Source organism: Gallinula chloropus (assembly GCF_964237585.1).
Source record: "Gallinula chloropus genome assembly, chromosome: 6".
NCBI lineage: Eukaryota > Metazoa > Chordata > Aves > Gruiformes > Rallidae > Gallinula > Gallinula chloropus.
Window position 1 is genome coordinate 26,663,360 of NC_140091.1, and position 24,417 is coordinate 26,687,776.

Consider the following 24,417-nt stretch of genomic DNA (forward strand, 5'->3'; position numbering starts at 1 on the left):
TCCCTGTGGGTTACTTCATGCTTTAGTGCAGAGGAGAGTAGCTCATGGTATGCAGTGCTTTCTAAAATAAACCAGTTCAGCAATGTAAGTGTTCTGTTAATTTAGAAATACGTTATAGTGAACTGAGGAGCTTACCTCTTAACTCTGAAATTTGGGAGCAACTGTATCTGAGATGGCAGCAGTGAATTCCTGGTTATGAATTACCAGGAAGAACTGGGGGGTGGGGGGAAGCCTGTTTTAGCTCCTGCTGAAAAGTAACTTTTATTATTTTTCCTTTAGGAAACGGTGCTAGATAATATGGCAGAAGAGGGAAATATGTGCAAGCCCCAGGACTCTCACGTGGAAAAAAGTCGGCTGCCAAAAGTGACCTCGGGCTGCCCCTGGGCTGACAGCCTGACAGGGCAGATCAACAGACTATCCAGGGATCTAATGGCTCTCCGTGACCGGCTGCATGAACTTGTAACTCACCGAAAGGCTGTGTGGTGTGAGAAGGTGAGGCTTTGGGTGGTATTCCTGATCGATAGCGACTTCTGAGATCCCGTGTTTTTCAGCCGTCTTGCCACGGCCCATCCTAGGGCAGCCTCCCTGTTGCTGTTCTCTGTCAACCTTGCTGCGATCTTGATGTCAGATCTACAGTTACTTGTCTCTGTTTATGCCCACAGCATGCCAGGTGCTCTTTCAAACACAAAGTAGGCGTCTGTCCCAGAGAGACAGCATGCTAAAACAAAATAAGTGTTCTTTTGGAAAGGAAGGCATCAAAGGATAGGGGTTGCAGAGGAGAGAAGAGAAGGAGAGGAAATCATGGCAGCCCCTGGAGGGGATACAGGCAGCAGGTTGAAAGTATCAGTAATGGTTATAGTGAGAAAAATAAAGATAAGTATTTGCAGGGAAAGGAGGGTGGGAGAGGCCACAGCTTGTCATCTTTCACTGAGTTACAAGTCTTTGAAATGTCTGATGGAGGAAGGAATAAGGAGAACTTGAAGCCTGTGAAGTGAGAGAAGGGACTGAGCACAAGATGTGGTGGAAGAACAGACTGACTGTGGGAGGCTGGCTGCGGAGGAAGGCAGGTGACACCAAGGGAAGTGTACATGGTATTCGCTGACACAGGGATGGAAAGACACTGGGAAGCACCTGGGGGCGGTGGTGGGGCGTAAATAAAAGAGCTGTTAATGTAGATGTAGAAGGTGAATCTGAATAATATCTTGCTGGCAGAAAGAGAAGTTACGATGAAGATGCAGGCATAAAAATGAGTAATTTTTTTTCAGGAAAGGATACCAGAGAGTCTATGAAACTTGTGAATGGAGAAATGAAAGAAACAGTTGGGGTAGAAAGAGTGGTAACAACCCCCCCGTATCATTAAATTTGTGTCTGTGTTAACTTGGGGTGGGGGGATAACTTGTGTGTGATTTTGGGGAGGTGTTTTGGGTTTTTTTTAGATTGAAGCATTGGTAGACAGGATTATATATCACCTGACAAAATGAAAGGCAGCAGGCTGTCAGATCAAGAGGCATTTTCCCAAGAGTTAAAAGGGTTTGGCATGGAAAAAGTGTGTGGAGTGCTAATCACTCTGTTCCACTCTAACGATAAAGAGCTAGTTAGGATCTGTTGGACAGGGACAGGCACAAGGAGCTGCTGCTTCATGCAGAATGTGGAACTTCTTCCCACAGGGTGCTGTAGATATAAGCAGTGTACATGGATTCAGAATCTGTTGGGCACATTCTTGGAAGATTACATCAATCAAAGGCTATTAAATATACAGATATGAATTACAAGCTTAGGAAGTTGTAGGAGTGCAAATCGTTGCAGACTGAGGGAGAATTCTGAGGAAGTATCTCCATATATTTGCCTTTGGTTTATAGTCTTCTCTAGGCACTTGCTGTCAGTGATGGGGCACTGGGATCAGCAGGTCTCTAGAGTCATCAGATTTGGTTCCTTTCATGGTAAACCAGACATGACTGCTGCAGGACAGCTCAGACCTTGAATTCTAAAAATGAGATTTCCAGTGCAAGAGTTCCAAAGCTAGCTATGCCCTGGCTCCTCTCATATATAACAGTGTGTATGCTGTTAAATATTATGCAATAATCACACGGAAATTGTTTTAATGCTTAAATTTAGAAACCAAGTCCAAAGGATTTAACTGACGAGTTGTTCGTTATACTTCGAAACAGATGCACTGATTGGATTTGAATGATGGTTGGTCAAGTTGTGGTGTTCCTGAGACTTGGTGAACGCTGTATGAGTTTATGACTGTCGGAAACAAATGGAGTGCCTCTTAGCGTGCTGTTTAGAAGATGGTTTATCACAAGTGCCTCCTCTCCCACATGCCTGGGAACAGAATTGTGTAACGCTACACGACAGCGGTTTTTGGGATGCTGGGGGTCAGATGACTCTCCATCAGTCCTCTTTATGTCAAGCCTTCCTTTGAATAGCGTTGCTCCTTATGTGATGTTTTCTGCCTGTAGCCTGCCTTTTTTTCCTCCACAGTCAGGATGCTTGCTGAATGCAGGCTCCTCTATCAATTGTATGTGTCTGCCCCCTTCAGTCTTCTCCCTGGAGAAATAAGCTTATCAAGTCTTTCCTTCTGTATTATTTTTTTAGTCAAACAAAGAGAAGATACAGCAGTAGCTAAAGTGGTCATTATCTCTAACTTTGTATCTTGTGGTACTGAGACATCTGGAAATTATCTTGGCTCTCACCAGCATTGCCTATCTGAGGGACAGTACAGTTTATTATAGCTCTTGTGCCTATTACCTTATACTTCACATACCCCATGATAATCCACAGGGTAATTATGTCTGTTGTTACCAGTGGACCTGATGTCTGTGCCAGGCAGCTGAGCAGAAACCGTTCTGAAGGAAAGAATTGAGGGCACACGATTGAACGTGATGCGCTGCGGAGAGACAGCGCAGCTTCTGCAGGGGAATCGGATCTAAAATCTGTTGGAGCTCTTGGAAGGGACCAGTGAGCGTGTGGGCAGGGGAGGTTGGATTGACGTCATTTAATTGCATTTACAAATGACATTTGATAAAGTCCCCGAAAAGATTCCCAACAAAACCAGGCTGCCCACGTGGCTGTCTTTCCTCTTACCCTTGAGCAACCGGCAGAGCGGGAAGCGGGGAGGAGGCGGCTGTGATGGGTTTGCAGAGGCGGCCCCGTGTCTGTGGCTGCTCCAGGGAAAGGAGGTGGAGAGCGAGGTGCCCGGGGTCAAAGGTGAGACCAAATCCCTGAGAGCACACGAAGGACAAGGGTGAAGGATTGTTGAGCGTCCTTGTAGTGAAGTGGTGAAATGTCAGATAAAATTGCATGGAGATAAATCTAACAGGATGCATCTGAAGGGAGAACTGTAATTCCACACGTGCTCTTTGTGGTCTGTCACAGCGCACGAGTGAGCTCTTGGGGTTATAACGATGGCTCTGTGGAAATGTCAGTGGCCAGAAAAAGTAAACTGAATCCCAAGAATTGTTAGGAAGACAGAAGAAAGGAAAGCTTAAAATATTCCCATTCATTTCTTGAATGCCATGTGTGTGTAGTTCTGGCCCCAGTCATAACTCAACTCCCCCCCACTGTTGTGAAAGAGTTTCTGTGGGAGAAGGCTTGCCTGGGCTGGGGCTCCTTGTGCTAGAGGAGGAGAGAATGAAGAGGGGGAAACATTTTTCTGATGCTGCTTGGTTTTCATGATGGCTGAACCTAGAGGGAATTACCGGGCAAATTAATGAAGGAGAAACAAATCATTGATAAACAAAGAATACAGAAAGTATTCTCTGGTCAGGAAAATTCTTCAACTACAAACTACTGGAGTTCAGATAGTTGTATCTTCCAGTGAGGTTTTGTTACATATTTGTCTAGACCTAAGCTTATTCCCTAGGTATTTGCAATTGAAGACTGTTGGAGGCAGTGCTGAGTTAGAGCTGTGGTATAACAAGGAACAGTTGTTCTTAATTACAACCAGTTTTTGAGCATCAAAATTCAGGAGAGAAACTGGGGGGAGCCCAGAAGAGAAAAATTAAAGTCATCCAAAGTCTGGAACATAAGGTCTTTGAAGGTCTTTATGTTAAAAATGGAAAGACTCATGTAAGTTATTCTTTGAATATCAAGAAGTTTTCTGGAATGGGGAAAATTTTTATTTTTTCCCCCATGTCCTCACTGTAAATCCCAACACAGATTAATTAGATACTAAGGAAAAAGTTTCCTAATGCTCAGGGCAGAGAAATTTTGGAATAGATTGGTGAACCAGGAGATCTCCATTCCTGGACCCTGCACCAAGCAGGGCATGCAAGTATCTGTCAGGGATGGGTGCGGAGGAGTTGGACCTTCTCTGAGATGGGATTGGACTTGAAAACTTTGGCAGTCTCTTTCACTTGTGCGTGCCTGTGAGTGATTTATTTACCTTGGACAGTGTAGAGGTATTTCAGGTGTGATTAAAGCCACTGCTACGTGGTCATGTCTGGTTTGGCTAAACACAACTGCTTATTATCCAGGTTGTGGTTTCGGGGACAGTGTGTGGGTTTGTTGCAAGTTTGATCATGTTGTGACTCTTAAATATTTTAAAAGTAAGGAACTTATTTTCTTTGTTTTCTTTTGTTTGTTTCTTTGTTTCCTTGTTTTCTTTTGTACGTTTCTGCCTGCTTCCAGCTCTTTCTTTGGTTATGTGATTGGAATGACCCTGAAACCATTTTCCCTTTTTGGGGACATTCACTAGAAGACATCTGGATGTTGCCATGGGATTTGGGTGATTTGTGAAACCCTGATTAATATGACATTTTAACTGATATCCATCTCTAGGCAGTAATGTGTTCAGTATCCTGAAGGAGAAGAGGCATATGACAGAGGTGTGATCTGAATATATGGGGCTTTTTTTTATTGTTAGCTTTGTTCTTTTCCATGTGGTCCTGGGCAAATAATTGTCACTTCTTTGGTGACATTTTGGGGATTTATAAATGCTCAAAAAGTTGAGTGAAATGGTTAAGCTTTAGAAATATTTCTCTTCTTAGAAACAAACTTAGCTGTAAAATGATGAAATCTCCTAATTCCAGAAGAGAACTTGTTTGTTTGCTTTTGCCTTTCTGAATATTTCATGTTATCTACTCCCCTGTTTGAGAGGGGGATTTGATTTCAGTCTGTGTTAAACATTCAGCATCCACAAGCTGAAATGCAGAATATTTGCCTCGAAATGGTGATCGCTTCAGTATTCACCACATAAATGCTCACACTGTACTGAGCTTCTGTTGAAACTTGGGATATTGTGTCTTGGGATCCTCTCTGTTCACTAGCATTTAAAAGCGAGCCGGACTCCTTTGAGATGGCAAAGGAGTATGATGGGATGGAGCTTGCTCATGCATACACATCTGAAACATGGCCCAGAAAGGCTTAGAGCTGTTGATCCAAGTTTGGACGTGCTCTTTCCACACTAGAGTCCTCTCCAGAAATGCTGGCAGCTGCGCTTGCATGCTTGGCTTGCATCGTCCCTGAGTACCAAGAGCTGAGACTTAAGTGGCTGTAATCCCTGCCCCGTATCAGGCTTCTGTGATGACAGTGGAGCAGCACACTGAAACCCGTGTCTTGTCTTTATTTCAGCATTTTTCTCCCAATCAGTCACTGCTTCTTCCATTCAGCAACCCCCAGCCTCCCCAGCTGTTGTACCCATGGCAGTGGTAATGGAGGGAGAAAGCAGGGCTGCCCTTTGGAGTTGTGTGTTGAGAAGGAGCTGTATAGGAGGGGGGTGTTTTGGTTTCAGATGCCTGCATTGTATCTATGTTGATGAGGGAAGTATCAAGTCTCATTATTTTCTCCACCATGTAAATAGCAAGGGGCAACAGTGAGGGCTGGTCTGGCTCCTGGTGTTCCCTCCCCACCGGTGTGAGGCTGGCTTTTGCTTCTGCTGCCTTGAACCGAGTGCTTGTGGCAATGGGGCAGCCAAACTCCTGGGGTAGCATTCAGAAGGCTTGTCAAAAGCTATTTTTTTTTATAAAGCAAACTGTTCATATTTCATCTTGGCTGTTTATTCTAGTTCTCTGGGCTTTCTGCTAATATGAAGATGTCAGTATAGCGAGTAGTTAATTATCCGGGCTGTCTGGGGTGCAGGAAGTGGAGGAGTGGTCGGGAATGGTTCAGTGCTGGCATATTTCCTCAGTCAGCACATTGTCTTCCCCTGCCCCTTCCCGGGTCCCAGAGAGTTTCTGCATTCCACTCTGTGTTTGCAAACCTCCATCTGGAGCACAGAGCAGCTGTCAGTGGAGCTTTTCATGCAAAAAGAAATTGAAGAACTAGCAAGGCCACAAGAGCAGCTTTTGGAAACGCATGGTTGGCTGGGCCCAGATGCCTGGGTAGGAGGAGGAAACCCAGAGAGATCAACAGAAACATCCATCAAAGGGAGCAATGGAGGACATGGACAGGAGGATGGCAAGGAGGGACAAGGCTAATGGCTTTTATGTGTAGTTCTTATTTAGTAAAACGCAGGATTAGGTTTGCTGCTGATGGAACTGCCATGGTATTAGCAGATTTAGGTTATTAGAAAGCATGGATCTGCTGTAAACAGTAGGAAGCAAGATCCTAATGTTTGTATTCACTTTTTGCTCCTGTATTTTCTTGCATTGGTTTATTTGTCACTCATCAATATTCCTAGCAGGGGATCTGAGGCTGCTTGCTTCTGAAAGTGCCGGCGGAAACCGCCGTGGCGATGGAAGTGATCGTTCCTGGAGGGCACTGTGCTTGCTCTCTTGTGTTGGAAGGAGGAAAGAAGCCGTCCCTGTGCATCAGTTCTCCTCTTAACAGCAGGATCTAACAGGAAGCCCCTAGTTAGACCTGAAGCCCCTCGTTACCCTGGTTTAGAGCTGGCGTGCGTGTGGATGCAGATAAGCAGAGCTGGGAGGCTTTTTCAGAGAGCCTTGCTTGCCTCTGAGAGCTCTGTGCGGGTTGGTCAGGCTTGAATAGTCAACGTGAAGCTTGCGGCATACAAAGAGATGAAAAAGATAGGTATTTATTCTTCATTTGCAGATGTAACATGCTGTGCAGATTGCTGAATGAGTGCTGAGCTGTGAGAGAGACAGAGAGAGACTATGTGCCAGTTGCTAAATCAGCAAACCGATTTCAAACATGCACAAAAACTGTAACTGAAATTACCCAGCCTGACATTTTTCATGGGGCTTATATATTCCAAAAGACTCCAGCTCCTTAGGGAAGAGAGAAACATTAAAAACCAGAGTGCTGTCTCCTGTTTTGTGTGCACAGCTCTGGGGCTTGAAGTAAGCGTGGGTGAAAGTTTTTCTTGCTTCCCAAAAGCTGCTGTTTCCCCTTCCTTGGCTGGGATGCGGAGCGTTTGCTCAGGTGACAGGATCGGTTAAAGTATAATCAATAACCACTGTTAATATTTTACTCACGTTATTTGCCAAGATGTTGGAGACCGACCAAGGCAATGAAACATGTAGTAAATGCAGCTGAAGTATTATACCCCAATAAATTTTAGATGAGCTTTATTTAACAATAAACTGTAAAAAACCCCATTCCAACGAGAGGACGTAGTTTGTAGCCACTGTAAATGTTTTAGTGCGTTTTTAAGAAATAAGTGTAGTGCTTATGTTCTCCCAGTTAAAACATACAGCAGAACACAGACAAAGATTAGGAGTGCCTGTAAGGGAAGGTGAGGTGTGCAAGGTGCATCAGATTGCAGGTCCCAGCACCACCTTTTATCTTTTGAATGTGAAAAGCTTGGAGGCTGCGAATTCTGGCTGACAGAGCCCATATTAAACACCATAGCCAGTGGCTGTATCTTTAGAGCAGCTCTACCTGAAACATTGCTACTGTCTTTTACTGAACCTTGCAGAGTGGATTTTGGGGACAGTAACTTCCAGGGAGTGTCTGGCTTGCTCTACAGCTCCTGGCAGGCTGTCAGGATGGGTTCCTCCTCCATCAGCAGGAGTTGCTAGCAATGTGAACTTTGCAGTGCTGCTTGGTTTTCAGGTGAGTTGGTAGAGGTGCTTTTGGAAGGACCTTAACTTTGTTAACAAAGCTTAACTTTGTTTCACTCTTTTCGTAAAACGTTGGTCTTGTTCTCTGTCATCCGCCCTGAAATCGAGGATACTCAGTCATATGAGAAAACAGTATCCAACTCCTTTCTGTGTCGTTGTCCCTTGTGTTTGTAGATCTGACATACAAGTAAAGCTGTAATTTAATATCATCACATCTCTTCTCAGCCAGAAATGCATCTAAACAAAGCTTAACTACACTTCTGAGTTGTTCAGAACTCACTACTTTTAGCTCTTCATCCTATCAGCTTTCAAACCCCAAGAGCTGTTTGAGTTTCCCCTTTGCAGGCTAGCTGTAGGGCCCAGCCTTTGACTAGTACAAGACTCATGATGGCCATTCAAGCATATCTACAGCTGCTACTTGCCATCAAAACTCTGAGTTAATAAGAGAAACCAAATCCAATTTGAAAGTGGTAGCTTTATAAAATACCTGCTTTTTTACCGAAACTCGAAGTGTTTTATGCAGACAAATCTCTGCCTGGGAGTTAAAGTTCATTTCTCACGCCATAGTTGTAGACAGACTGGGTTTCTGGAGTGAACTTTGCTGCTCTGGATGCATTGCTCCTGCCTCCCCCAAAAGCAGTGAGAAGGGCTGCAGGGCTGGTTGCTGTTGGAGGTTCTGAAGCAGTCATGCAAAGCCTCTGGAGGGAACAAGGGACTATTTGCTAACCAAAAAACAGACTAAAAACTTGTCTGGGGGTGAAGAAAGTTTATTAAAATCATGGGACTTGGGCTTTTTTGTTTATGTGTTGGGTTGGGGTTTTTTTCCTTGTAATTTTTGCATAAGACCAATCCCTTTCTGGAAATTTCTATGAGTAGGTGGTAATACCTTCCTCTCATCTGTGTATTTTAGAAGGGTTTTTATAAACATGCCTATTTGGGCTCCATATACAGGGAGTGAGTGCATCACCTGAATTCATTTCACCTCCTGTTCTCCCAAAGCAGGATACTCCAGAGAAGTGCAAGTCAGAAGCAGCACTCTCTTTCTGAAGTGGCTACTTTCATGTTGCACAGAGATAAAGCTCTGCTTAAAACAAAGTGGGCCCCTCCAAGCCTCTGCAAGTCACTTAGATCTGAGATGGTATCTCATATCATCAGTGTTTGTCTCTGCTGCCCAAGATAAAAGTTTGGAAGAACAAATTGAAAAATAAGTGAGTGACTCATTATAGGGAGCAATGCTTGTCTGTTGCCTTCTTTTGTAATTTGTAGTTGTCAGGGTCTTTCTCAAAGTAGCACTGCAGCCTTTTTGCAGGCGTCTGAATTACTTACACTGACACACTCCAGTTTTCATATCATGTATTTTCAGTATGCACCGGCTGCTACGTTAATTTGTGCAGTCTTCTAATTGAATTCAAGCACTTTGAAAAGTCTTAGAGATAAAGCTGTAGTTAAAAAGAAATGCATTATAAAAGGCCAGGCTGTTGGAATGGATTTTTAAAAATAATGTAAAATGCAGAAGATTTGTATTTCGGAGAAAGAAATAAATAGGTGCTTATCTCTTATTCCTTGTGGTGCACGTGCAGAATTGCATGGTATGTGGGACTTTCACAAGTCTGAACTTTGTCTCCTTGTAGTTGATGCTCCTGCCTGAAGCTGTCCCACCTTCCTTCCCAGTAGGACCATACTGGGGATTATCTTCCTGGAACACAGCAGAAGAAGTTTGGATGAGCTCCTGGCTCCAGGACTCTGGCCATCTTACTGTATGCTTGTGCTGATGCTTCATGTCTTCTCCTTTTGTGCATCCTCTTTAACTGAACAGAGGCAATGCAGAAGTTCCTGGTTCTGGAGACCATTTATTACTTTAAGATTTGTCCCTGGCTGGTTCTGCTTACACAGAATAACCACGTTGTGTTTTTGACTTTCCTTTTTTTTTTTGAGTTCAGTTATTCTCTTTAAAATTTAGTTAACCACTGGAAAAGCAAATTACTCATGCTAGAAGAAACACAGCAACAGATAGCTCAGAAAATATCCTGACAACAGGAAACTTTTTTGTGGCTTTGTGGAAGAGGGATGTATCTCACGGGGCTTTCCATATAGCTGCCGTCCCTCTGGGCTGCTTGCCTCAGGTATGTCCTCTAGCAGTCCAACCCGAAGGGTGTCCTTGAAGCGACTGCCTCTCTGCATCTCTTCAAGGGTAGGATCCAGTGCAGTTTTGTTGCAGGAGGAGAGCTGGGTGAAGCTCTTGCTATAAGCAGGCCTGCTCACAGCAGCCACAGAGTTCAGTTGCTTTTAGGCCTAAGAGGATTAATTTTCCTTTTGCTTTTCCCATGTGGTAGATATTTGTAGGTTCAGCTCTTATCAGTCATGTGCTTTTGTGTTTCATACTGGCATTTGATGGTGTACTTTGCATTTTTTTCAGCAAAGACCCTGAAAAATGTTAACTTTCTGTTCCTATTTTCTTAATGCTATATCCTTTCCCTTTAAGTTAAACTGACTTTTCTGACTCTTGTCAACTTACTTAGATACATGAGTCTACAGACAGACCCATTTAGTTACCTTAAAAAAAAATAAAGAGGAAAAAAACCCAACCAAAACCAAAGAAACCCAACAAAACAAGGGTATCCATTCAGGCAAGATGAGGTCACTCCACTTTATGAAATCCTCATTCAAATGCTTGCTTTAATTGACTTCTAACTTTCCATTAACGTGCTTCCTCACCATCTAAAAGCTTTCCATTGGAGACCAGCGTGGATGCTGCTCTGAAGGCTTGCAAAGCGCTTTACAGTGTGCAGTGTGTAACAAAAAAAAGACCAAAACCACAGCAGCGATGCTGTGCCAGGCCCTGGTAGCTGTTCTCCCTGGATGCAGCTACGTGCGTCCTCCCCATTAAAAACTGTATTTTTAGTTTCTTCTCAGAGGACTCCTACTCAGCCCCCTGTTAAAAGATGCCCTTCTATTCCTAGATAAATAGGTACGCTGCCTCTCTGTGGCTTCCCTGACAGTTTGTTTTGGAAGGACAATAGGTGTGCCCGGGAGCTAGTGTTTGAATAGTGAATGTCTTGCTTAAAATGCGTAAGATGGGGATGCATACATTCTTCTCTAATTGCTGGAAATTGCAAATCTGGGCAAAATTTGGAATGCAGCTGCTTGTATAATTATATCTTCTGTCAGTTGCTATAGCTCAGCTTTATAACCCTTCTAAAATGTCTTCATTGTTTATGGTACAAATAATGCTTCCATTAATGCTACTTTGGGATCGCCCCCCATTGCACTTATTCTCCACCAGTTCTAAAGGCCTCAGAGTTCTCCTCTTGCTGAACTGATAGCAAGCGTTAGAAATTAATAACTATATTATGGTTATTATGGTTAACTCTTACTGTAGCCACTGTCATCATTGTTAAGCCAGAAGAAATTCTATAGGTTTCTTCCTGTTGCTGGCGTTTGGTTTTAGTAAGAAATACCCATGTGTGTACCTCAGGCCAGTTGGATCTGCTGACAGCTTCAGGTTTTGGATATGTGCAAACCTTTCCGTTTCATGGCCTTGTGGAGTGGAAGGTAATGGTAATGGGTCATGAAAGAGTCGTTAGGTTATCAGCAGCAAAGTGCCGATAATATCTGCTACTGGTCATTACATGACAGATAAGATACCCCAGTTCAGAGCTGAATGAAATGCCCTGTCCCCATTTACACCGCCCTCCCAGTTAGCAAATGGTTGGAAGCTTGGAAACGATGAAAGGAGGGATAGTAAAGGAATTATCCAGCCTGTCTCTTTTAGAAGTGTGTAATTTAACCAAGGAAGAGCTTACAGCTGGATCGTGTTCTCTAAGTTCCCCGACAGAAGAGGAGTCCTGAGGATATGTAGGACTCTCTAGATGGCCGAGGTGGAGCTCACTGAAAAGGTGCATGTATGAAAATAAATGTGTTTCACTGCTGAAATAACACTCTGGAGTAGTTTTGTGAACTGTTGGAGCTTGTGTTTAAAAAAAGCAAAAGTTTCTGTTTCTGTAGGAGACCCTGTAGCTTACCAAGAGGTAGTAGAGCGTAGCGGAAATCACCAGGTGAGATGCTGCAGCCGATGCTTTGTAGCTGGTAAGACTAATGAAACCATTTATTATGACTTTAAATCCCTAAATGCATTAGCATCTGTATTAAATAGGCTATTTCAGAAGAACATCAAGTCTCTTTGTATACAATCAAGGATCACACAAGAAGAGAGAAACCTCATTTAAGCAGGACGGTGCGGGAAGTGCTCAGCTATTAAAACAGAAAATGACGATTCCCAGCGTTTTTAACTGGTTACTCTTCAGTGTGCAGCAATTGCTGCAGAAAATTAAAAACCTTGAAAGCTTGCAGCAAAGAAGCTTGATTCAATGAGACAAGTTTTATAGAGCTGCAGTACTAACTGTAACTTTCCCAGAGGTTTGAAATTACATTTGGGCGAGTTACTATAAGACATGAATTTGAAATCAGAGTAAGGTATTTTTTGTAGAAAACACCTGCTTACTCAGTGTTATAGTGTTTCCAAAATACCTGATTGCAATATTGCTTTTGCTTTAGCTTGTGGTTATTTTTATATAAGCACCAAATGCCTTTAGATGTTTTTCTGAAGGTTGGGGGTCTGGTTTCCTTGGAAGTCACTGTTCAGCAAACGTTTGAACCTCACAGGCTCTGCGGGGTCCTGTCCCCCCCGCCCAGCTCTGTAATTTCTCCCAGAAGCAGGAGTTGTGGTATTTGGTTTTCCATTACTCGTGCATTCACAGCATCCCCTGAAATGGTGCTTTTCTCTGCATCTCTGAGGCCAAATGGTTTACTGTCTGTAGCTAAGGAAGAAAAGCATTTGTCATACACTTCAACATGATTGTTGTTCCCCCCCCGCAAAAGCAAACGTTTTTCTTAACAGCAACTGGCCTGCAAGCCAAATTATTATTTGTTTACTGTTAACCTGTAAAGCCCTCACCCTGATTATGTGTGGAAAAGGCTTTTCTGTCCCTTTAGGGGCACACCAGCACAGAAAACACTTGGGTTATTCATAACTGTTCTGTACAGAAGCACGGAGGACAACGGTGTTGGCTTGTTCGGTTCTTGCTGATCTCAGACGATGTTTGAGATGAACTCTGCTTGGGCATCTTCCCTCACAGCCCGTGGTGCATGTTTCCCAGCGCTGCTCTGTGCAGTAAGGTGCAGAATGCAGGGTGTATAGCCAGTAAATTCCTGTATGGGAGCACAAAGAAGGTGTGGGTGGGGATTGTGGGATCCCTGTGACTATTTTTGTGCGTTCCACTTTTACGTAATACTCGCCTATCTTTCTGCCGTGCTTTTAGTGCACTTTGCTCTTCCCTTTTATATGTTACCGATGCATTTGCTTAGTTCCTTTTGTACTTGGTGCTGGGTTTTCAGCGTTGCCAAAGGAGAGCTTTCATAAAAGTAGTCTGCAAATTCTTCTCTGTCCTGTTTTTTGTATCCCAGATGAAATGTTAGCTGGGATTGCGGGTCTGCAAGGTTTTTCTTGCAGGGTAGGAGGGGACGGTGGTGGAGTAAACACTAGATGTAAATTGTAAGACAGCAAAAAGTACAAAATAATGGTAATTTATAAAGCATTATTCAGGCTTGTTCTGATTAAAGATAAGTATTTGCATGGACTGATCCTGATTCCAGTCTGGAAGCTGAAAACTCCTAAACTAGCCTTAATTTGCAACGCCTGGTTTCCAGTGCTGAGCTGTCAGGATTTATGCACAGCATCCGTGCCAGCATCCCTGAGTGATGCCAATATCTCCCTGCTTATCCCACTTTCATTTTTTACTTATAGATCTTTATCTATAATTGATGCTTGTCTGTTGAATGAGTCTGCTCAGTGTATGTGGAGATTGAGAGCTCTGGGCAGCGCCTCTAACGTGGGGAACGCCTCTCCGTACCCGTGCTTGGGATGTTGTGACGTGCTGGGAAGCTGTCAGGGGCCAGGCAAGGGAGTGCACTGGCTGGCCTGTCAGGTCCTTTCTACTTCTGCAACCTGGCCCTTCATTAATCATGTGTTTCCAAGCGTGTAATGTTTCACTTCACCCTTTTCAGCTCCCCAGGTACGGGGGGCCATCATAGACATGATAGCTTTAACATAAGGCTCAGAAATGAGCTTCCCATAGGAATGAAAAAATTCTGCAAGTCAAATGCTGTTTGGTGTTTTCAGAGGAACTAGATGAGTTTATGAAAGGTGCTGGGTGATTGTGCCCCGATAGCAGAGGCAGTATGACTTGGCAGCTTGGATATTGCATCCATTTATATTTCCTAATTTCCTTTCCACTCCTCAACCCAAAAGGACAAGATCTGAGATTTTTCTGTTTGTTCCTTGTGACTCGGAGCACAAAGAGAGGCGGCAGCAAAGGCAGGCATCGAGGTTTCTGGTGTCTGTACAGAAAGGCAAGAATAATGTGTGTTTCATGCTGCCTGCACATGGAGTCTTCTTCCTAGTCAGAGGAGAAATACGACAGAGGAAGAGTAGACAGACAGGACTGGGGGCAGAAAATATGCCATTTCCAGGCTCATGCAGTTTGTTTTTTTCTGAGCAATGCCATTGTTACAGCAATTTCTGCAAATCTCCCAGAATAATTTGAAGAGATTGTGATTTAAAAATAATGACACAGATTCTGGTCTTTGTTGTCCCCTTCCAAAGGAGCTCCAGCAATTCGGTTTGCTGCTTCTTTCTTGAAGTTGACAACACCACGATCAGAGAATGGAAATGCCCCTATGCCTCCCCACACCCTCCTCCGCAAAACAGATGTTTGGACCTTTCCTTGCTGCCACATTTTAAACTCCATCTCTACTTAGTGGTTTCCTTCAAGTATGTAACTGAGAGGCAGAGTGCTCATTTGCTTTTTGAGGCTTTCAGGTTGCCATGTGAAGTTTTAACAAGCAGAAATGTTGACTTCCAGCAGTTGTAAGATGGTCACTTTTGACCCTGGAAACGGTTTAAATAATGCTAAGTGGTTATCCAGATTTCTTAGCATCTCTTTGGGATGTCTTGCATGTTGGTAAGTTCACATCCACCTTGCTTCTGGGCAGAAAAAGAATCATTTTGGGCCTTAATTTTTACAGTGGTTTTCAGTAGTGAGCTGTTAAAGCTCTGGGCTGTATCAGCCTCTCAGCCATGTCTGAGCCACACAGAATGAGACACGAAGCCCTGGGAAGCTCAGTACCAGCAAGGGACGGGCAGATGGAAGGGAGGTAAGGGAGCAGTAACTGTGAAGGGCTGGAAGGTCTCCTCTCTGATGAAAGATCAAGTGAGTTAAATGTGTGGGTCATGTAAGCAGTTGGCAGAAGTAGACCTCCACAAGATGGGCAGCTGGCAGACTGGGACTGTCTGCATTACATATTAGCACACATCCAGAGGAGGAGAATATGGGTATTGCTTTTCTGGTCCCAAAAACAGTGGAACATGCAAAGAAACTGGAAGGCACCGTATTTAAAATAAGCGACACATTGCCTTTTCCATGACTTACCCACTGAACTCATCTCTGTAAAAAGCCAGAAGATTCCCAAGACTGAGATAGCTGCCTGGACGGAAAGGACAGCGAGTAGTATCTTTGGTTAGAAGAAATTCCAGCACGGGCAGAGATGTGGAAGCACTGGGGAAGTTCACTGTGTGTGTAGGTGTTTGAAGGCTTGAAGTCTCCTCTGTGCATCAGTGCATAAATTGATCTGCCGTGGTGGGGCTGAGTCAAGCTGCCTGCTCAGCCTGGTTTTTGGGTCTGCCACACTTCCCTACCCCTTTCCACCTCTGCACCAGGCCCACCTTTTCTTTCTTGGCTTGGCCATTTTCATCAAAGTGCCCCTCAGTCTGAACACTTTTGGAAATGTAGCACCAGTCGTGGCACTGTCCCTGGGAGATGGGAAATCCCTTCCATGCTTGATGAATGTCCAGCCTGGCTTAATTCCACCACATCAGGACCTCGAGATCACCTGACCCTGCACACCCTCTGGCTGATGTTGGAGAGATCTGTTTTATTTCAGTGCTTACACATTCCTGAGTGTGAACCTGGCAGGAGTGTCTGTGCGCCCGCAACCCTTTACACTGTGCCAGGTCTGGGAAGAGAGGGTTAGCCCAGGCTGTCTGGCACTTCTGTCCCTTTTCAGCCTGTGATCTAAGGGACAATACTCTTACCTGGGACTTCACTAGCTCACTGGCTTCCCCTTAGAACATGGAGATTATTACAGTTTTCCCTTCTGCTTTTAGGTTTTAATGCTTTTTGAAAACCTACGGTGGTCTTTTGGAAGTGGTGTGATTTTAAAGGAAACAGTCTGGGGGGATGGTTTGGCCACTGTCCTGTCCCAAACATTGGTTGGTGCCATGGTGAGGCAAAGAGCTAGGAGGGACCTAGCAGGAGTACTTCCTGGGCGTACACTCATGGCATCTGTCCTTCTGCAGCCCTCGTAGGGCTGGTGAGGAGACTTGCACGCCGTGGGAGGCTCCTGCTACCTTGTCCTGGTCATAGGAGTGTGAAACGGAGTTCGGGTATGTTGATGCTGGAGACAGAGGGACAGTGCACATCCCAGGGCTCAGTTACACTGTGTGTGAGCCACTGCTCTGCGGTGCCGTTGTGCCCAGCAACCAGATCAGCGCTCGCCCCAGAGCGGGAAGGGTGTCAGTCTGAAGATGCAGGTTCCTCATCAGCTCTTTGCTTTTCTCAAAATGCACCAGTTTCCTGTGGGATGAGGTTGGTTCTGTAGAAGTGGAAATGATTATTATCGTGGTGGTGTATTTATTCGTAGAGCATGTGCAGCAGTTGTCAGACAACACTACATACCTAATTGGGAATTCAGCTTCCAGCTGGTAGATTGAGTCTGAAAGGCAGAGCTGTGGGATAGGGTTGAGCAGACACGAAATGCTGAGGCTCCTCATCTTTTACAATATGTTTGTTTAATACAAAGTGGTCTGCTGAGATTGTTTTGCAGTGTAGAGTAATCGTCGTGTGCTGACTAATGGGAGACAGCAAGCTGTTAAAGAGCATCAATTAACCATACAGGAGGAGGTTACTGAGTATTTTCACAAGCATTCTGGATGTGAAGAGTAGAGAGTATTACTTGAAGGTAACCCTTGGGGAATTTTTAGCTATTGAAATCCACAAACCGCAACGAGAGTATTTGTGGACATACATATGGTTGCACAGCTTGCCAGGAAGAGCAGTGCAAAGAACTCGAGCTGGCTTTCCAACTCCAGATTGTGCTGATAGGAAATAAATAGTGCTTTGCTATACTTGTTCTCTTACTCCATATTCATTCTTCTGAAAATTTCCCCTGTTAAATTTATCTAATGTAGTCCCAGGAAATACCGGTCCTCTTTGTAGAAGACAACATGTGCAGGGCCCTTCTGATACTCGGATGTCAGGATTAGTTATGCTGCTGCTTCCTCAGCTCCCTAACTGTAAGGCTGTTGTCCTTGTCCTTACAGCTGCTCCTCCTTCAGTACAGTAATCCCTGTTCCTGCTGTAGCTGCGAGTTAGAACTCGATGCAGTTAGTGCTGACAGGAGCACGCTCCCCCATCACGTGCGTGGCACAATGGGTAATAAAATTCCCCAATTTTGGCCAGTGGAGGCTGTGAAAACCTCTGTTTCATTAGGAATCCTTTTCCACAGCCCTGCTGGTAGCCTGCCTCAGTTTAATGCGAAAAATAAATAACAGTTTGTGGGCTCTGTTTGCTGAGTGATTTTGTTCTTGGTAAGTAATGGGAGATGTTTCCCATCCCAGATTCCAGGGTTGAATCCACTTTGTGCAAACACCGTTTTCAGTTTGTTCATCGGCAGCGGGGACACCAGATAACATGGAATTTATTCTGTCAGTTTTGTTTCTTCTAAAGTGACGTTAGAGAATTGGACTTCAGATGTTCTTCTAGCCAACAGCAAATGTCCTGGGATGCTGTGGGACTTAGGATAAAGAGAGACTCATGGTTCTTGGACGAGGGCAAGGATAGACTTCTCTTGGCTTCAGCTCTTTATTCACGTGCCTTAATTAACAGAGATCTCCTTTAACAGATGGCTCTGCATTGATAACGCCTTTAATGTGGTAGGAAAAATCCAAAGAAATTTACTCCTTTTGTGATTTGATTGATTTTCTTAATCTTTTTTGAGCTGGGGGTGGGAGGGAAAGAAACAGAGTAACCCATCAGAAGCTTGTGGAGAGGATTAATTACTTGGCTGTAAAACTCATGAAGATATGCTGATTAAAGATGTGGGATGAGTGAAGCTCTAGTGAATTTGGTGTCAGCGTGGAAATGTAACTGTTTCACACCGTAAGAGAACGTACTCTGATCCCCTGTATGTCATAAGCATCTGATTTTGCCTCAGTAGTGAAGCCCTCTCTGCCAATTGATGGAAGAGCTCCTTTTCTCTGCAGATACAGCAGCTGGTTTGACCCTGAGCAGTCGAGGGAAAGGTGTGGGGGGGCTTTGCTACCTCAGGCCTCTTGTCCATGCAGCTAGTGCTGCTTTGAGCTCTGACCGATCTCCAGTGCTTCAGAGAGATGCCAAAACATCCCTGACTTTACAGGGAACTTGTCAAAGCCCTGATTTGTGAGATACTAATATCTTAATGCAGATCTGCAGATTTGAAACCTCAGGGAGTTGTTCAGTCTTACCCATGGCCAGAGAAGGGAGGGGTTGCGGAGCAGTTTCAAGGCTGGAAGGGGGTATCATTAGCACTGAGCTTGACCTGAGCTGAGCTTTGGCCAAAGGATTCATCCCTGGAGCTGCAATGAAGCATTTCATGGTTCATTATCCTCACAGTAGGAAACAACGTCTTATTTTGAAGCTGAATATCTAACACAAATTTTCATCCATTTGATCTTCTTAGGGCTTTCTCAGCAAAGCCTGGTCTCTCACTGCTTTTCTTTTCCACTTTCTTTTAGGATCTAAAACAAATTATGTTTCTATCCCCATGAATGGAATAGTTTGAGCTCTTGAAGTTTCATACTGTAAGGCTTGTTTTCTGGGCTGTGAGTCATTGAGTGACCTGCCTTTGAATCTTTGTTTCCCTGTAGTGTGGACTTTTTTTTTTTTGGTGGGGTTTTTTATTTTAAGCATGAACTCCAGCAATGCACATGGGTTTTTTATTTTAAGCATGAACTCCAGCAATGCACATGGGATTTGTGCAGGATGTGGAGGCAGCATTGGTTTTCTGAAACTTGGCTGTTTTTTGGCTGAGCTACTTTTTGGCTGAGCTGCTCTGGCAGCTTGTTGCTGTAGCAGAAACAGAAAACACCACTGGACCAAGAACCAGTTCCCTGAGGGCTGCAGCAGGGTACCTCACCTCTCCCTTCTCGATGCTTCCCCGCAGACAGCTGCATCTTGAGATGAGTCACTGAATCCATATTTAATCCACTAGTAAAACTGGCAAGGCGATTGCCATCTTGCAAGTTCTTCAAATCAGATTGTTGGAGCACATCAAATCAAATGCTTTGGAGGAATCCCAGTATATACACTTGCTTTTATCATCCAGTTGCAGCTCTGTCACAGCAAAAGCTTTGTCTTCTGTGGAAGTGTGCTGCCTGGTATTCCTTTTGGTCTTTGCCTCTGCTTTTTTTTGCCTCTGCTTATTCTTTTCCTATTCCCTATTTGTTACCCCATAGTGAGAATTAAGGAATTTCTAGCTTACAGTTTTAGCATTGCCAAGTCCAGAAAGCATTTGCAAACTGAATTGCTACTCTTAACCACAAAGTAATCTGTTAGAACACTGTGATGGCTTAAAGCCCAGTGGTGGTGAGGGTCACTGTGCTGGGTCTCCCTTTTTGCCCCCTGTGTTTTGCTCTGAAGTGCATTAGCTGTAGGGACTGGTAAACTCTAAATCTCAAGCAGATGACAACAGGCAGCATTGTGGCTGCTGAGGCCTGTACCTGGTAGAAAGTGTGGGTTAGCACAGTTCAGTTTCCACCGCTGCGCTCTTCGGTTTGCACTCATGGTTGGGTCTCTCCTCTTTGGTGCATCCTAGTCCAAACGTGACCCTTTGTGTCATTTCCTGGCTGGAGGATTTATTTCACAGAAATCTAACATATGCTTCCCCCCACCTCTGCCTGTTTCTTCTCTCTGCAGGTAAAAGCAAGAGAGGAAGAACTACAGGAGGGGTTTTCTGCCGCTGCCGGGAAGATACAGGAAAGTGTTGAGCTCAAGCTGCTAGATCTCACAAATCTCTGTGCTCCGAAGAAAGGGAAAGTGCACGGCTCGTGCAGGCTGGTGTTCAGAAGCAAACATCCTGCCAGCAAAGCAGGCTTTGGTAGGTCTGTATCCAGGGAGCCTGCTTCAGCTGTCAGCGCCACCGAGGCGATCAGAGTGCTGCAGATGAGAGAGGCCAGCCTGGAGAGAGAGCTGAAGCAGCTGCAGGAGGAGTGCAGGGAGCGGCTGGATGAAATTGCAGGAGGGTTGGATGGAGTGATTTGTGTCACCCCTTGAAGAGAGAAAGCTGGACTGGGGAAAAGCAAAGGAATAGATGCACTTGATTGGAGTACGTTGTGTGGCTTGGCATGGGGGAGTGCAAGGTGAGGAACCAAATGCAATTTCTGATCTTTAAGCCTGGGAATCGTAACTTGTTACTGCTTTGTGACTTGTGCTGGGGCCATAACCTCGGTGGTTCTCTCTGCCGCCCCTTTATTGCTATCCCTGCCAATTAAAATCTGCAGCAGACCTCAGTGGGAGTGTGTGTAAATCTCCCTTTTTATCTTTGGGATTTCTAATTCTGCCAAGCACTGGGCTCTTTCGCAGTCCTCAGCTGCGAGGCACGCTGCACACTGAGGCTGCGCCCTGAAGTACTAATTGCATTCAATATTTTCCAGCAGAGAGAGAGTTCATTACTGAGAAAAATCCAGGTATTGGAGAACGTGCAAAGCACCCAGACTTAGAGAGATTGGAAGTGTTCAGGGCAGTGTGCTGGTTTCATTCGGCTGGCGTGCACGTTTGTGGCCGCTATAATGCTGTCACCGTAAGGAAAAACAAATGTCCAATAATAAATAAAGCAGCACACTGATTTCATTTGCTGGTGTGATGCACTTGAAGTAATTGGGTTCTCAAAGAAAACAAACTAGAAACCCCTTGCACAGAGTTATGAGTCACAATGAGGTAACTTATGGATCTGCTATAGGGAGTTTCTGTAAAATAGAAATATGACATTAACTTCCAAGCTCAAGGAGTCTCTGAGCTCTGTCTCTGGGGGCTTCTTCCCCTGGAACATGCAAATGTTTTTCACTTGGTGTTCATTTCCCACCCTTTTCTGTTTTGCTTTCACCAAAGGAGTACTTTTATACTCTAGTTGTACCCTTTCAGGAATAAATAAATTTAAGAAAAAAAAAAAAAACCAGTTTGCTTTCCATTTGTGAATTTCCATGAGCAATGGGCTTTCTTCCATCTGGATTGCTGTGTTACTACCCTGGCTTGCTGGTGTTGCTGATTACCAGCCACCCAGGGCTCACTCCACAGCCGAACCTGACGGGCTGTTGGGGAATGTTTTTCCTGGCATCTGGGGGATTGCAGCTCCGCAGAGGAGTGGACAAGGCTCAGATCTCCTGGTCTCTGCTGCACCAGACCAAACCTCCGATGCTTGCAGACCCTGCTCACCTGCGCCACCCTGCTACTTCTCAGGTCGTGAGAATGCAATACAAACGTCAGTGGAGAGCCACCCGTGGAGGGCTGGTTGGCCCCGGTTTCACCAGCAGTGCCTGTAAGCCAGGAGTGGGCAAGCTCAGTTTAGTTATGGGCCAAATTTCAGGCAGCCTTTCCTCTGCAAGGACCCAGTGGCTTCTCCAAGGCTTTACAAAGCAAGGCTGGTGGGAACTGTGGTTCTCAGCCACCAACCTCAACCCCTGTCAGCTCTCCACACAGCTGGGCCAGCCCCTGGGAGTGGGCTGCTGTGTGTGCTAGCTGAGACTGTTGGTCACACTCGGTGTGCCTGCTGTCAGCTGGCACTGGGGGGAACAGGCATGCTTCTGGAGCAGGAAACTCGTGGACTGGTGAGATCCATCTCTGGGGCAGCTGGCCCCAGCCTGCTGCTCCAGGTAGAACAGCCCTGGCCTTAAAAAGCCCTTCCACATCACTCTGCTTTTCAGACTGTCTCCACAGGTGCAGGATACGAAGCACTGGGCTGTTTCAGGCTACTGTGGCTTTGGGAGGGTGTTGGCTCTGGGGCTGCTGAAATTCAGTGCACAAGGGGACTCTCAGAGAGGGATTTCACAGGCAGTTATGACTGGGAAAGAAGCAGTATATCCTAGAACTAACAAGAGTGGCAGCACCAGCCTGTCTCTCTCCGAGCAGTTTATGTCCTCCAGCATTTATGCGAGGGAATTTCCGCACTGCATCATGCTCAGGGTTAAAACACTGCCCTCGAAAGATCCCTCCTCCTCCTGGGATTGTCAGCAGACAAGAGTGGGAAAATACTCTCAGGTGGGTTCGTGCGGGGGGCGTGGGGCTGGCTCCTGCCTTGCTGTGGCCTGTCGGGGTTGGCTTCATGCTCAGTACCAGGGGCTGTTACGCTGCCAGCCGCTCAAACCGACAGCAGTGGCTCGCGGGATGGCTTCTTTCTTCGCATCCGGCGTCTGTTACAGCGCAGCACATAGTGTGGTCAGCGTTCCCCCGTGTCAGCAGAGACTGTGCCTGGCAGTGCCTTTCCCTGACTGACCCTGCAGAATCATTTTCCTCTCTAGTGTGAGTGTGAGGGTGCCTGGTACATCTGCGTAGATGTGCCTGTGGTGTAGAAGAGCGCTGACAGCTGCGTTTCCCGCACGGCAGAAGTTGCTGTACCGAGCTGGCCGTGTGGGAAGCTGTGGGGAGAGCCAGCAGGTCAGAGCTGGAGCTTGTCCTGGTGTGTACATCAGGAGCGGCGACAGCCAGAGGCAGCTGAGGAGAAGAGTGCCTGTCCAGCCATGGTGCCATGCTTCAGATACACTGTGCAAAGGACACAGGCAAGTACAAGTTTTATTTCCCAGCACCAACGTCCCGCTGCCTTTTGTTATGGGTTCAAATCAGCTGCTTACACCAGAGCAGATGCCCTACAGTCCCCGTGGAGGGGACCCAATACCTGCAGCGCTCTCTCCCCTTTGGGAAGGGGGGTTCTCAGCACCAGCCCAAGGTGGGAGGTACCTTTAGGGCTCGGTGCTGTCATGCACCACATTTCAGAAGGTGGCTTCTCTGTGAAAGCTGCCTTTTAAAAACCACAGCCCCTCTGCAGGAGCCAGGCGCAGAGGGGCTGAGCTGCGGTCACGCCTCAGTGCCTGGTCACAACTTTGAGCAGCTTTTGAGGCACAGCGATGCATCTGACACACAGATGCTGCCTGGTCCTCGCAAGCTCGGCGAGGTATCAGCTGTCTCTCCAGTACTTCTGGGAGCTGCTGTGAGACAAACGCTACTCAGAAGCCTGGGAAAGTCATCCCTGGATTAACACCGGCTGCAACGAAGGCTGGAAAGCGAGCCGGGTGACCGCAGTCATGTGCATATAACCCTGGTACAACCAGGCCTTCCTCACCTCACACTGTTGCCCTGGCTTTGGCAGCGTTGTTCCTTTCCTTGTTCAGGCTGGTGTCTCTCCCCCCATCTTTGTAGTTCACTCACTGGGTTTCAAGGCTGCAGTGACCTTGGTCTCCAGGGCCTGGCCCCTGTCAGCAGTGGAGGATGCTGCAGAAGAGGGAATAATGGCTGCCCTGGGAGACGTGTAGCAACCAGCAACCGAAGGACTGGTCGCTCTGTGGCCGGCGCTGCGGCAGGCGGAAGGATGACTGAAGCCGTGCTTTTCATCCACGGGCTCCAGCGTGCTCAGCAAATGTTAAGTGTTACTTCACAGACACTGGAGAGTGTTGTAAACAACCCACTACAGGCTGAAAAATGAAGGTACGAGCTGCTAAGCACTTTGTCCTTTGCCACATGGTGGTGGTTTCCTTCTCAAAGCGGGAATCTGCCCTAAAATTGGGGGTCGAGTTGAACAGAGAAGGGTGGGTATCCACTGGGGAAGCCGGGAGAGAGCGGGTTGCCTGCTACATACAACTGGTTGCTGAACTCTGGTGCTGCAGGAAGGCCAGTGGTGATGCTGTCCTAACACCTGGGAGAGGTGGCAGGGTTTGTTTGGGGGTTTGGCGGGGTTTTTTGGAGAGATTACAACAGCACCTCTCCCTGTTGGTGCACCCCGAGGGGACATGGTTTGAGTTGGGTGTGGAGCTGTGGCTTCTAAGCAATCTGCCAACGACAGGAGCGTGTTGGGGGTGATGGCCCATGCTGGAGAAGCAGGAAACCAGGGTTAAATCTGCACCCACTGAAGGTGCTGCATGTGGCCGTGGGGCACGCTGGCAAGGCTCAGGCAGGGAAGAGCTACCCCAGATATTCACCTGGAGATCTCTCCCAGCAAAGCCTGTCTGTAGGAAGCCCCGTGACAGCTAACCCTCCTCTGTGGCACTGGGAGCACACAGCCTTTCGCTGCTGTGCTGAAGACAGGCTGGGTGCTG

General features: G+C 46.0%; 1 protein-coding gene across 1 annotated transcript in view; it reads left to right on the plus strand.

Annotated features, from left to right (window-relative positions):
• Positions 1–21,267, plus strand: part of TEDC1 (tubulin epsilon and delta complex 1) — a gene marked incomplete at its 5' end in the record, with an annotated part of 72,617 nt that extends 51,350 nt beyond the window's left edge. The window contains 2 exons of the mRNA XM_084266300.1: positions 280–492; positions 20,033–21,267. Of these exons, the coding sequence (XP_084122426.1) occupies positions 280–492; positions 20,033–20,389 (570 nt within the window). The 3' untranslated portion in view covers positions 20,390–21,267. The remainder of the gene's footprint in view (positions 1–279; positions 493–20,032) is intronic.
• Positions 21,268–24,417: the final 3,150 nt, after the last annotated feature.